The 14,208-nt window shown below is 41.6% G+C and overlaps 1 protein-coding gene across 3 annotated transcripts in view; it reads left to right on the forward strand.

Annotated features, from left to right (window-relative positions):
- The first annotated feature begins 626 nt into the window (after positions 1 to 626).
- RAP1GDS1 (Rap1 GTPase-GDP dissociation stimulator 1) overlaps positions 627 to 14,208 on the forward strand; it is a 102,144-nt gene continuing 88,562 nt past the window's right edge. For 2 of the 3 annotated variants that reach the window (XM_074866786.1, XM_074866787.1), the window contains exon 1: positions 627 to 873. In XM_074866786.1, coding sequence (XP_074722887.1) covers positions 870 to 873 — 4 coding nt within the window. In that variant the 5' untranslated portion in view covers positions 627 to 869. The remainder of the gene's footprint in view (positions 874 to 14,208) is intronic. The other variant, XM_074866788.1, reaches the window with a different exon arrangement.

Genomic DNA, 14,208 nt, shown 5'->3' on the forward strand with positions numbered 1-14,208 from the left:
CTTGACCCCCACTCCCCTGCAAAACGCTCTTCCTCGAGTTCATATTCTTAAATATGAATTCAAACCCCAGGCTCCCCCTTTTTAAACCACCCCACGCCCCCTATTCCATTGGGCTTGCGCCCCGGCGGGCAGGGAGCCTCGGCGGGCCCTGGGCCTTTGCAGAAACTCGGAAGCGGCGGCCGCCTGCGCGCCCGCCCGGCCACCGCGGACCCGGGCGCGGCCCTCTGGGCACCCGCTGTCCCCGACCCGGCCTCCAGCCCCACTCTTCTTCGCCGGCCAACAGCCGCCCCCCCGCAAGCCGCAGCCGGGGCGGCCCGCCCTCCACACACGGCAGTCAGGGATGGCCGGCATCACCGACAAATCCCTCCCGCCACCCTTTCTCCCCGGAGAAGCCGGACAGGTGCGGGGCGGTGGGAAGACAGACGCACGGCCTCAGGCGCCCCTCAGCGCCTCGCCACCCCCCGGCCCGGCGGGCAGCCCCACCCCGGCCTCTCTAACAAAGGAGGCCCGCGGCCGCGGCGAGGGGCGGGAGTCGCCGCTCCCCGCGGGGACCCGCCCCTCAGCTCCCTCCTTCGCAGCCGGGGGCGCTGCCTCCTCCTCCTCCTCCCCCCCCCTCCGTGGCTGCCTGCCCTTCCCCGGCGGCGGCGGCAGGGGCAGGGTGCCGCCGGGCGGGCGGTGTCTCCCAGGCGGCCTTGCCCGGATGTGCTACCCTGACTCATAGTCGCGCCGCACGCAGGCTCCGCGCTGCTGCCGCGCCCGCTCCGCTCCGCGCACACGCCTTCCTCCGCGCCGGCGGAGAGGCTGCGGCGGCGGCGGCAGCAGCAGCAGCAGCAGGAGAGGGAGGAGGAGGAGGAGGCCGCGGCGGCACCATGGGTAAGTCGCCCCAGCGCCGCGCTGTGCAGCCCCCCGGAGGCCACCGCCCCTCTGCCCCCGGAGGCCGCCACCCGCTCGTCTCCGGCGGGCGGGGAGAGGCGACTGGTGCAACTTCCTCATCGGCCGCCGTCCTCCCCTCCGCGCCTTCGCCCGGGAGGAGGGTCGGGGGGCTCCGCCGAGCCCCCATCCCTGGGCGCTGCTGTGGCCACTGCCCGGCCCCGGCCCCTGCGGCGCAAAGTTTCGGCGGTTCCTGCGCTGGCGGCGGCCGGCCCCGCCTGCCGGCTCTGCCCCCGCCCGCAGCCGGGCTGGTCAGCCCCCGGGGCTCCCGCACGGCGCTGGCCGTCCTGGGTGGGAGTTCAGGTGCGGTAGAGGAGAGAGAAATTCCCCGAGTGCGAAGGGGGTTCAGAGCGAGGAGTTATATAAGGCGCCCCCGGGACGCTTTCCCAGTTACTGTTTGCGTAATGGAGACAGTTGGGGTGATACGTTTAGGAGATTATTTTATAATCTCCCTCCATTGTTTGTGGAAGACACAGGGATCCTCGTGTTGCTCTGGCTTTCAGAAATTACATTACTCATGCCTACCAATGCAGCCATATTACCTCTGACTTTTTTATCTTAAGGTTGTAAATTAAGTAGTTTTACCCTGATCGCCACTTGACTGGAGCTTCCAACAATGTGAATCTAGGAAGTATAGTATTTGATTTTTCTCTACAAAGTATTCACGGAATTTCTCCTGCCTTCTCCACCTCTTCCTCTTACACAAACTACAGCTTTCCCAGTATTAAACAGCCACCACAAAACAGATTTTCCAGAAATCTGGCTGTGATGTAGGTTAGGGTGGGTACCCCAGAGGTGGGTAAGGAGTGCTCCCCCTGACCTGCCAAAGACCACCCAGCCTGCCAGATGTGGTGGTGGGATCTGGGTTGCAGATCTGGAAGGTAAGGAGCTGTGATTCACAACCAGTGTAAGGAGGTGGCAGTTCCTGAATTCATCTCAGGGATTTGACATCAGCATTTCCTGTGGCCTTAGGTAAATCGGTAGTTTCTTTACAGATCACACACATCTTTCACTTTTAACTAGAAGTTTCCATGACAAGAGGCAGTTGCAGTGCCTCAGTTTTTCTGATTGTGAAATGAGGATAAATACTTATTTAACTCCGTTAAAGCAATGGAGAACCTTTGGAGAATAGTTCCAACTAGAAGCTGCCAGGGTCAGGCATGAGGAATAACTCTCAGATTTTATCAGAATTGGGTAAAACTATAACAATGTAGTGAAGGTCTCTCTTTTCATGTGGGTGGAGAAGACAAGACACCGGGATTTAGTCTGCATATGTTTCCTGCCTTCATTCACAAAGTAGGACTATTAATCTAATCATTCTGGTCAAAGTCTAGTTGTAGCTAACTCTGTTTTGGCTTCCAAAAATAAAAACTTCAGGGCATCAGCTAAAAGCTGTTCAGAAAAGCTGGTGCAGAGTGAGTGCAGCACTCCTTTTTAGATGAGACTTTGCTTCAATTGCAGGCAAGTTTGAGAATCTGCTGTAGCTTGCTACATAAGTAAGACTAGTTGTATTGTTTTCAGGAAGACTGAAATAATTTCCCTGTAGAATATATCAGCACCTGTCCATAATTATCCAGAGAGATTGCTTGTGAAAATACAGAGGAGCCTTTTTTTTTTTTTCCCCTCACTTCCTCACATATCAGGGCCTGATTTCACTGTCTTTAAAACCAAGGCAGACTCTAAGTAGCCTCAGCAGGAGATCTTGTTGCTCTAAGGAGTGAGTGGCAAAGACTGAAATGAGTTTCACCTTGGCTAATAATGACTTTCAATGTTTAAGCTCCTACAATCAGTGTACTAGACTTCCTCATTCAGCTTATAGTATTCTTTTTGGTAACGCATTGCATAAAATCTGAAAATCCTTAGAATTAAATCAGATTAATTTGTTCTTTCTATCATTCCATAAATCATGCTCAACAAACAAGTATTTGTAACAGAGGCTGCAGTAATGTCCTATGGTTAAACATATGGTCCATTCTTTATTTATGAAGGTTGGTATGGTATTAGCTGTTTTGTATACTAGTGATATAAAATGGAAGCCCAAGCAGGTATATTCTAACTCCAATCAAAAGATTTCTGTAATTAAAAAGACTTATGTATACATGGATCTGCATTATCTTTACTGTATAGACATATCTCTGCTGCCACTCTGGTTCCAAGTGTGTATTCCTCTGAAGACACGGCAGTTGTTTCTTCCCTAGAGGATAGTGATTTCCTCTCATTAATGTCAGGTCTTTCCAAAATTATCATTTTTCATGCTTGCATTTATAGTTTTTAAAGTTGTGTCTGGGTACAGTTTAAACAAATACTCAACTTTTGGCTTCCAGAGGCAAGTTGCCTTAAGTACTCCTGGCAGTAGAGCACTTTGAATACTTGAGATTACATGTGCACCACCAGTACTTTACTTTTGTTTTAGTAAGAACAATTACAGGTTTTTACTTTTTGGTTGCTAATGCAATGCTTCACTTTCATAATGAGTGACCCCTTTCCCCAGTCAATTCTTGTTTTTAACCATGAAAAACAGCTGATACACTTGTGCAAACAAACTGTATCCAAGAAAATCTTTCTGTTTTAGAGCAGTGGATCCTGGAGGTTCTTGTAAGCAGGCTGCAGTTATTCCACAAATGTAAATTAATAAAGTAAAAATCAGAAACTTGGTTACATGTTGACCACTCAACAGTAACCCATTGGCCCCAAAAGATGGAGAAACACCATGTTTGAGAACTTGTATGCAGAATGCAAATACAGATCACTTTTTTTTAATGGCACGTATCTGTTTGAAGTGTTGATATTATGATCTGTAATAGTGCAAGCTCATAGAAATATTCTTCCATTTTGAGAGTACTGGTTTTGTTAGCAGGAAATGGAAAGCAGCCTCTGCTCTGATGAAGCTTAATACATGCTTAGTTGGGCAACAAACTGCAAAAGCAACATGCTAGACTCTTTTTACAATACCTAGCAGTAACAGCGCAATGACAAGATATATGAGGTACACAGGCTATAAGGTAGATGGATTTATTTAAGTACTGTCCATTTAGCTACACTGTTGTCTGAACAAAGATTTATACTGCCCCTCTTCTCTCAATATACTCAATTTTCTCTCCCAGTTTCCCTGAAGAATTACCACGTGCAACTATGTATCAAGTTTTGGGGTCAGCCTGGTGGTTGTCAGACACTAAGTCCAAACCCAACCACAGATGAGAGTGTATGTAACAAGCCACTGCCTATCTTCAGGACATTGGTTCACGAAATAAAGGAGACTGGAGGGTGTGAAGCTTCGGGCATGGCTGTGTGCAGTATTGCTTTTGGGAAGATAGGAATAAACCTCCCTGCTTTTTATTAAAAAATGTAATTGGTAGCCTCAGACATGGGAGGAATGAAAGCTAATGAAAAAAAAGAGTCTTCCATCTTGAGAGCTCTTTTGCTAGTTTTCTTACAAGAGATGCAAGTCAACCCAATAAACTGCTTGGAAAAACATATCAATAGCACAAAAAGATAATTTTTAATTCTTTTAAAGTTTTTGCTAAAACAATGGGACTCCTAACAACACCAACATATTAGTTCTAGCCAGCCAGAATACACCAATTTAAGCCAGTATAAAATGTTGTATTAGTATTTCCTAAAAACAAGACTGATTTTGGCAAAAGTCTTGCCTTTAAAACACAAACACGGAGGAAACTGCTTTTAGACTGCATTTCTTTTGCCTCAGTAATGTTCCTTGAAGTGTGCTTCTGAAGCAACCAGAGGTTAGGTTAGTTCTGACTGACCTTCCTTAATGAATACTGTTCCTGTGTTCAGGCCAATATTTGTGATCTTTTGTTATTATGTGAGACTAAAACCAACCCATTTTGTCTTAGCTTTAGGTTAAAGGCTTCATTCACAAGTATGTTTCCTGAGAACAGAATATTCAGAGGTGGTTTTGGAAGTTTGTGAGAAACATCTGGCTTTCTGTAGCATCAAAATAAAAGTGGAAAGAGAAAGGGCAAAAGAACAGCTGAAACCTGAAGGAAACAAAGCGGTAATAATGAAAATGAGAAAGCTACCAAGACAAGAATAGAAGGGAACAAAAATCCCTTAAGGGAAATACATGGAGAGAGAGAGAGAAATACTGGAAGCAGAGGAAAGACAGGGATAATAGATGGATGAATGGAACAACAGAGGACAGAAATAGGAGAAAGAAACGAGGAGCTCTACTCTATGCCCCCTCCAAAAAAAAAAAAAAAGTTGAGGAAATAGTTGGGGTATGGCTGTAAATGAAATCAGATCATTTTTACCCTCTTTTTTTTTCTTTTTTTTGTGGTACCATTTGACTGCTTCTGACAGTCCTTGAGAAGATTCATTAAAATTTCCCATCTTTCTCAAGTAAAGCTAGTTTACTTCTGGAAGTTCTGAGAATTTAATTATTTATAAATAATGTTAAAAAAAAAAGAGGGATTAACATAGTCATAGAATGGTTTGGGTTGGAAGGGACCTTAAATTCATCTAGTTCCAACCCCCCTGCCATGGGCAGGGACACCTTCCACTAGACCAGGTTGCTCAAAGCCCCATCCAACCTGGCCTTGAACACTTCCAGGGAGGGGGCAGCCACAGCTTCTCTGGGCAAACTGTTCCAGTGTCTCACCACCCTCACAGTAAAGAATTTCTTCCTTATATCTAATCTAAATCTACCCTCGTTCAATTTAAAACCATAACCCCTCATCCTATCCCTACACTCCCTGATGAAGAGTCCTTCCCCATCTTTCCTGTAGGACCTCTTCAAGTACTGGAAGGCCGCTATAAGGTCTCCCTGGAGCCTTCTCTTCTCCAGGCTGAACAGCCCCAACTCTCTCAGCCTGTCCTCGCAGGGGAGGTGCTCCAGCCCCCTGATCATCTTTGTGGCCTTCTCTGGACCCGCTTGAGCAGGTCCATGTCCTTCTTATGTTGGGGGCCCCAGAGCTGGACACAGGACTCCAGGTAAACGTAAACTAGCATTTGTTCAGTAAAGAGAAAAATTATGTCATCGCTGTTTGACAGGAGAGAAAGCTATGGGGATTCATCTATGGCATCTGTCAAGGAGATTGGTTGTTATCCCTTCTTAACTCTGTCACAGGATGTAGTTCATGTTTTAGGATAACAGAGGGACATTAGACAATGACCCAGTTACTTACATAAGAGAAAACCCACTTTCCACTGTTGACTAGTCCACCTGGGTCTGTTCACATGCTGTGTGTTGAAGAAAACAAGCATCCCTGCTGTCCTGATACTGTTGGAGGTGTTATGTTTCAGATTCTAACTTGTTTCCAGATTAAAATAGATTAGGAACTTCATCTAAACTTCTGGAAATTAGGAGTCTTAACATGTTGATGTGTGTTCTCCAGTTAATGGAGAAATTTTTTTAATGACAGTTTGAATTTTAATTAGACAAGGAGCTTTTCCTAGTAAGGGATTTTATAAGTAGCAGCTTTCACTGTAAGGACAATCTCCCAGGGCCTCTTTTTGTTAAATATGGTCCAGAAAATTGTTTCTATTTACAAATTTTAACATAATGGCAACCAAATGGAATTTGTTTTGGTAGAGTAAAATGATAGTTAAAAGCCACAGACTTCTGAATGCTGAAGTTCCTTTTAGTGCAAAAAATAGCTGATGTGTATTAGAATTTACATGTGCTCCAGATATGCCTAATAGAATTTGTAAACTCTCTGAAGCAAATGGCTGTGGTTCAAGGAGCCTCAAAGCTGTGCACACAGCCTGGTGACATTTGTTCAGCCTGAGAGTTGGGTGTTTCTGGTTTAGAGAGCTTTGAAGTTGTGCAGAAACCCTGGTGTTCTCATACCATTCTTAAACTATAGTTCAAGTAGATTACAAAGTCAGCAGATATCCAGAAGAATTTGTCAAATCTATAAACCAGATAACTGCTGTTCATTTAACTCCAGAGAGAGGACAGAATTTAGTGCAGGATGCTTTGGGACCTGCAAATAAATAAAGCATACCTTAACTGTACAAGCATAAGGGTGTACTGGCAAGGCATGTGCCTTAGAAATATCTCTGACTTGAAGCACTTTCAGATACATCTTCTTCATAAATTCTGATAAAAAATGTCAGGGAATAAATGTATGTGTGTGTCTGAAGTAGTTGAAATTCAAAATACGCATAAATTGAGACAATGTAGGTGCCTGTACAATTTGTGTTAAAATTTGCATTTTAAAATAAATGAAGTGCTTTCATTTCATGCTTTCCATTTCTAGGTTAGACACAAGCCTTATAAAAATCACATTTACACATTTAAAAATCAGGCTAAATAAAAAACCCCACACTTTTGCAAAGGAAATATTTTAAGTGATCCATTTCAATATTAGGTCCCATTTTCTTCATATTTCACAGCTCTTACAAGCTTATCCCTTCCTAGTTATGTATTATACAAACATCTGAGGCATAAGCCAATTCTGAGCTTTTATTGAAACACTGAGCTATTCATTGTGTTAGTAATAGCTCAGGGAGATTTATGAAAGTTAATCAGTGTTGTCTAAGTTCATCAGGTGGTTCCATCCACTGATAACTTGCCAGCCTGATGGACACAATAATTTTGAAGAAATATGAAAAATTTGTGTATAATTTTAGTTCTTTGTTGACCCTCCCTATCAGTTCGTTCAGATTTGACTAGTCAGTTCAGTATCTGATTAGATCCATTTAAGCAAGTGCATAAATTCACGTGGTGAATAGCAGCCTTTCAGGCTTACTGCCTGTGCTCTGCAAATGAACTTGGGAGTAAGACTGTACAGAGGGTAATACGGAAATTATAAGAGAGAGATGGAGACTGAGTGAGAAGACTGAGATTCACGGAGGAGAGCAGCTGAGCAGTATAGGATGGATGACATGATGCAAATTGAACAAAACCTTGGAGAAACTTGTCAGGGTTGCCAGTGAGCCTGTGGGGAACAGGCCTGTGTTTGGGAGACCTTGAGAGGTAACAGCTTAGCATCTCTTGGTAGTCTTGAGTTTGCGTATTCACTGTCAGCTGCCTGTGCATATTTATGGTCTTCCTAGTATACTCATATGGGAGCATCAGGGCACAAAACCTGCAGTTGAAAACCCTATCCTTATCGCATTCTTCACTTTTCAGTAAATGTCTTTACCTCTAAAATACACCAGCCCAAAACCCCCCCTACATATAACAGAATATGCATCCTTCTCATCCTGTCTTCCATACAGTAGAGGTCTACAGTTGGAAGAGAACTCTGTCATACCCAGCACTTTACAAACTCCCTTCTACCCCTTTTGCCCTTAATTATACCCAGACTGGAAACTAAAATTGCATTGTACTGTATGGATTCATTCTGTCACAGTGTTTTGTGGATGAAAGCTGAAAATTCTGCTAGCCTAGCTATTTTACATAAATATAAAAAAACATAAAACATGACCACCTGCAAGCCTGTATGGTCTCTAGGGCAAGTGGAGTGTTTGGCTGGGGAGGTCTGCATGTTGCTGGGGGTGCCTGCTCTCAGGCAGCTAAGAACTCCTCTTGGGAGCATATTTAGAAACACTTCCTGTCTTTGATGTTGGACATGACAGTCCAGTGACTTAAATTAATGGGACTATTTTAACATTTCTAGCCTTAAATGCAACCTTACAAGTACATGCCACTATTTACAGGGCCAGTAGCACACCTGTTCCCTTCTCTAGCCTTGCTAAGTTCATTCTCGCATCCCTTCTCTGTGGAGAAATCCCATTGTGCTCATAGATGACAGCACCCGGTACCCTGCAGGCATAACTTGAGTTCAGTACTACCAAATAGCTACTTGTGCTACATGAAGGCTTTGGAATGATTTCCTTAAATCAAAATGCTGTTTTATCTTGACAGCAGGAACAAAGCATGGGAAGAGAAAAGGGGTTTAAAACCAAAGCAGCAGTGTACACATCTTTCTTATCTAAATCTTCCCTGTCCACAGAATGTTTAACTTACCCCTCTCGGGCCTCTGGAGGAACTGACTGAAGTCAGTCTTCTGAGTCCAGTGTACTTGGTAATAGCATCTTCATATTTGTGACCACTTCCTTCAGCAACCTTCCAATGTGCACACTGGAAGTCACTGGATTGCTGGTCATGTTAGGACCCTGCTGTACAAATACCTAAGACACCCTTCCTGAACTTCAGTGAGCAATTTATGAGGAAATGCAGTGAGTGAACATGACCATCAAGAGGAGTGGCAGCAGTAAGGAACAGTTAAGAGGTATTCCCACACTTACTTTTTCTTTTTTTCCCCTTTCTCCTAAGTAACTAGCAGCCATTATTTTTCCTCCTTCTTCTCCATGCTTATGAGCTGAACGGATTTTAGGATCAGGATGTTGTTCTATAGGGGGGAAAAAAAGGCCAACCACAACAAAACACTGGTCTGTGAACACATTAAGTGTAAAAATGTCTGGTATGATTAAATGAATTTGGAAATCCATTAATACACTTTACACAAATACATTTGCTCTCATCCTGCAAAACCTGTTGGGCGGTCTTACTTGGTTCTCCATGAAGCTCAGGGAGAATATATAGACATGCTGGCTCCTGCCATATGGAATTAGGGGAAAAGCAGGGAAATGTTGGTGATTGAGGGAAAGAGATGGAACGTGTACATAAGGGATTGCTGGAACCAAGCAGGTTCAGGGTTTGGTTTTGTTTTGTTTTTTAAACCTTCACAATAAAAATTCCATGACCCATTTACAGCAAGATAGTGCTTCAATCCAATCAAAGATACTAATCAATACATTTTGATGCAGCAGTGCCCAAGATACAGCGTGGACTTTCCAGGCAAAAACTACACTTCTCTATCTGATGTTACTATCTACTTACTTTCTTCAAGTCTTTTCTATTTTGCCTAAGAATCCTTTCTTATTCTTTATACTCTCTTCCACAGCCATCCTATTCCTTCAGGCTTCTTTATTTCATTGCCCAGTTTTCTATAACATCTTCCTCCTCTCTACCTCCTTCAGTTATCTGTTCTTTTCTGTCTTTCCTCCCATCTCCCACTCTCTCTTCTATGGTTCTGTCTTTATTAATTAAATATCTGACAGTTTCTTCTATCATGTACCCTTTCCACTATCTTTGTTAGGGAAAGAATTGAAGAACTGGTGCTCCACTTTCTAATTTCAAGAACTGGAGTGATTTTTTTCTTCTCTTCAGTTAAATATCAGTTATTTGCAACCAGTTTAAAATCATGCTTCTGTTTTGCCTAATGTACTTCTACAATAAGTGAGAATATATGAAAGAATGTTTCTTGTAGGAATGAAATCGTACAAAATTGGGCCTTATTCATGTAAATGTTATTTATACAGCATTCTTGTACCCACACAAAGCCCACACTGAAGTCATTGGGATCCTGCTTTTCTGACTCAGCTGTAGTAGAGCTTAAACTGCCCTGTTTTGGTGAAACCATGTAGAATGGTATGCAACACCTCATCCTTTCAAGATGTAGTAATATTGGCTCTTCAGTTTATACAGTTGGGGGAAAAATGATAGGCAGTGGACCGATTTTGACCATCAGAAGCACTGTTAAAATGTCTTTTATTCATAGGCATGATGCTATACTAACACATAGCATCTGAAGGAACTTGCCAGATGAAGAAAGAGCCATATCCTATGATAAAGAAGATGATTTGGTGAACTTGATTTTTCTTAAAAATTGATGGAATTATATAGTTTATATAATTTGTTAGATAAAAGAACAAACCAATTTAACATGGATCATCATATTAGAACATCCTCCTGTAAAAGCAATAGTAAGCACTGTGTCATAAGCTATTAATATACATAGTGACCTTTGTTCTATCTTGTAGCAGCATAGGGAAAAAGAAAAATTATGTTTTCAGAAAGCTGTTTTAGAAACTCACTTTGTAGCCATTAGATGATGGCTTTTGATGCTTTCTGATATTCCCAGAAAACGTTAGGAATCCCTCTTTGCAAGACTGCTACACGTTATGCTTCTAATGACGCATATATTAGAGTGTGGACACTTAATGCTCCGAAGGCAAGAATGGTGGAGAGAAACAAAAAGCAATTCAGTACACATCTTCATCACAGAAATGATCTGAAGTGCTTGTTTATCTTTATGAAGGCCATAACTTCTCTCTTTACGAGGCAGGTGAAGGCATCACTTCTTTTTTTGGCTGTTGAGAACAAGGTAGAATTTAAGACTTCTTATACAGTCTCTAGAAGAGACTGGATGGAAGAGTTTTCTTGTGAACATAAAATTTGAGTTCAGTGCATGTACCAGTTTGAAACAGATGGCTGGAGAGAGAAATGCCCTAGATAATACAGCACTTCATGTTAGCAAGGGATGGCCTGCTTTACTTTTTTTTTTCTTTAAATTGATATTAAATAGTCCTTCTGATAAAAAGCAACAGCTGTGGACTACTGGATTGTTTTTAGTCTACTTAGCTCTTCCAATTCAGAACAGTTTTCTGTACTTTAGTGATCACAACAGCAAGGTGTTACTTGGAAGCCAGCATACTTAGCAACTATTTAAACTAAACTGCTTTCTTTTCTAAAATCAGAAATGGTCATCAACAAAACAGCATTTTTGGCTGTACATAAAGAACTTGCTGAATTTTTTGAAAGCTGCTTAATAGGCACATTTTGCAAAATGACTTAATCTTTGTCAGGTTTTTTGAAACACAGGCTTTTCTGTTTGACCCTTTTTATGTCTTAAAAAAGAAAGAGAGGAGCCTATTAATTTTTTTCCCATTACCAGAAATGTATTTCTTACAATCAGAAATATGCTGAGGAGCCTACATGCAGATTAACATGTTTGAACAGACAGAGATGTAACTCTGAGATCAAGGATTAGATACCAACCTTGAAAATTCATGAATTCTTGCAAGCTACTGATTTTTTTTTTCCTTCTTCCTTCTCCCCAGAGCAAGTGCTTCTTGCAAAAGCAGCCATTGTAACAAAACAGGCCTAATCTGGTTTTGGTCACAATTTGGAATTAAAATATTTTTGTTTTAAAACTTAATTGTTGGCCGCTCAAAGAACAATCAGAATAGATCTTTTGATGGCCACTATGGTTATTGTATAACAGCAAAATATTCTGCACTTCTTAGGCTTTGATCATGTAGGATGTGTGGGACCTTGGTGTTATTTTCTAACACCTTCAGAGGGTCAGTGCAAGTTTAGAAACCAAATTCTGCTTGTTTACATGAGCATACTATTCTGCTCTGTATTTGTGAAACTAATTTATCTCCAGAATTCAGCATATCATTTGAATCTTTTCATTCTAGAGGTTTCTGCTGCTTCATCTAATGAAATCTAAAGGTAATGTAAAACCATCTGACAAGAAAATCTGGTTGCTTTGACATGAAAGATCTTCATGCTCAACACAGAGCTTATAGAGAGGCATTAACTTAATGGAAGTAAAACTTTATTTAGTGCTGAGATATGACTTCTTTAAACTGAATACAGCAAACTCTTATCAAATGACAGGATTATGTGTGTGTTGTAGTTTTAAATGATACTGTATTGCAGTGCTTTAAGTGACCTGGTTGCAGAGCATTTAGAAAAGGTCATCTGTTGAAACCAGCTTTGCTGCTGAAGCCTCTGTGTAGTCAGATTATGGCCTCAGTTCCCCATTGCCCTGTATTATGCATAAAGTGACTGCAAATTTGATTTAAGATGGTAATTGGGCCCAAATTGTAGCTTTTATATTCTGTCTGGGCATAAATGACCATAGGATAATAGGTAATAAAAGTGATGGGTAATAAAATGATGCCCATGGTGCCTTCATATTTGAGATGACTTGAAGAAGTCTCATTTTTAAATACTTATCATGGTTTAGTAGAGTTAATGGTTTTAAGGTCTGCATACAGTTTTGAGGCTGCAGTGACTCGCTGCAGTGACTCACAGCTGTGGAAGGCAGAAAAAGCTGCAGATGTTTGATACTGGAGAATTTGCAGCACAAGGGAATTGAGAGTTGTATTCTCAAAAGACTAGTCAGTTCAGTGTATCGTGATGTTAGACACAGATGAGGAAATCTGACTTCTCATGCATTAGAGAGAAAAGGTAGATGTCCTGGCCATGGATGACTGACAGTTACTTGAAAAGATAGGAGCACTGAGCTCTATCATTAGAAAAAATCCTCTTCAGAGGGATCTATAAACATTAATTCATCTAAACAGTCTTTTAAGTGAGAGAGAGGAGATAGCATTATGTTTAACTACATGAAAAGTGAAGCAGGGAAATAAAACCAAACTCAGATTTAGCCCTCCCCTCCCCCAACCTATTTCTTTAAAAAAGTGGCAAGACCAAGACAGTAGATTGTAAAAAGGTGTCTTCTGCTCTACTCCCATTCTCATGCAGGATTTAAAGTTAATGTATTGCAGAAGGCTGCTATTGACCCAGATAGGGAAATAGGAAATAAGTGAAAACTAGATTTTTACCTTGAATTCTGAAACATGAAAGTAAACACGTAGCCTAACAAATGAAAGGGGCACACTGCAAAAAAGATATTGGTTCAGTATATTTGAAAACATTTGCTCCTAAAATGTGGTTTTCTAGTGTGACACTGCATGGCCTCTGTGGTACTTATGTTCTGTTTGTGTCACGTACACTGTCATCTCACAAATTTTGAGATTTTTAACCAGAATTTACGTTTTTAATCCTTTTTTTATTTTCGGAGAGAGAGATAATTTTTCCTCAGTATTGAAATATTGCTACAAAAAGCAAGCCTCATTCAAGCTCTTTTTGTTTGCTTTTACAACTGAAGACCACAGGTGAAAGGGAGTCCACCTTATCTGTTCTTCAAAGTTGTGCTCAGATCCCTCTGGAATAATATAAAAGACTTACCAAATTAAGATAATTTTGCATCATACTCAACATGTTGCTTTTTACCAATAGTAAGACTTAGCCTCCATGATATTTTACAGTCACAGTCTATCTTCTTATATGTGTAATTCAAGCAGTACCAAAAATACATATACTGTTGATTAAATGCAAGACAATAATGTTACAATAAAAATTAACAGTATGTTAGCAAGAAAAAGGAAATAATTTTATACCTACAAAGGAGTCCTCTCTTACCTGTGTTTGAGGATCTTTCTTCTTGAGCCCCAAACTGCTACATCTTTTGTAGAACAAAAGGGTACTTACCTGTTTGGAAAGAAAAGGAAAAGATTTGTTACATAAGAGTTAGATAGCACAAATAGATCAGGATTTTTCCAATCTGTGCTCCGCTAATTTTTAGTAAGACCAAGAAGTTACATTTCTGTCGCACAGCAAGACTTCAACGTACCTGTAATAAGCATGTCCTACTTGGAGGCACTGTA

The sequence above is a fragment of the Strix uralensis genome, chromosome 4, assembly GCF_047716275.1.
Source record: "Strix uralensis isolate ZFMK-TIS-50842 chromosome 4, bStrUra1, whole genome shotgun sequence".
In the NCBI taxonomy this organism is placed as follows: Eukaryota; Metazoa; Chordata; class Aves; order Strigiformes; family Strigidae; genus Strix; species Strix uralensis.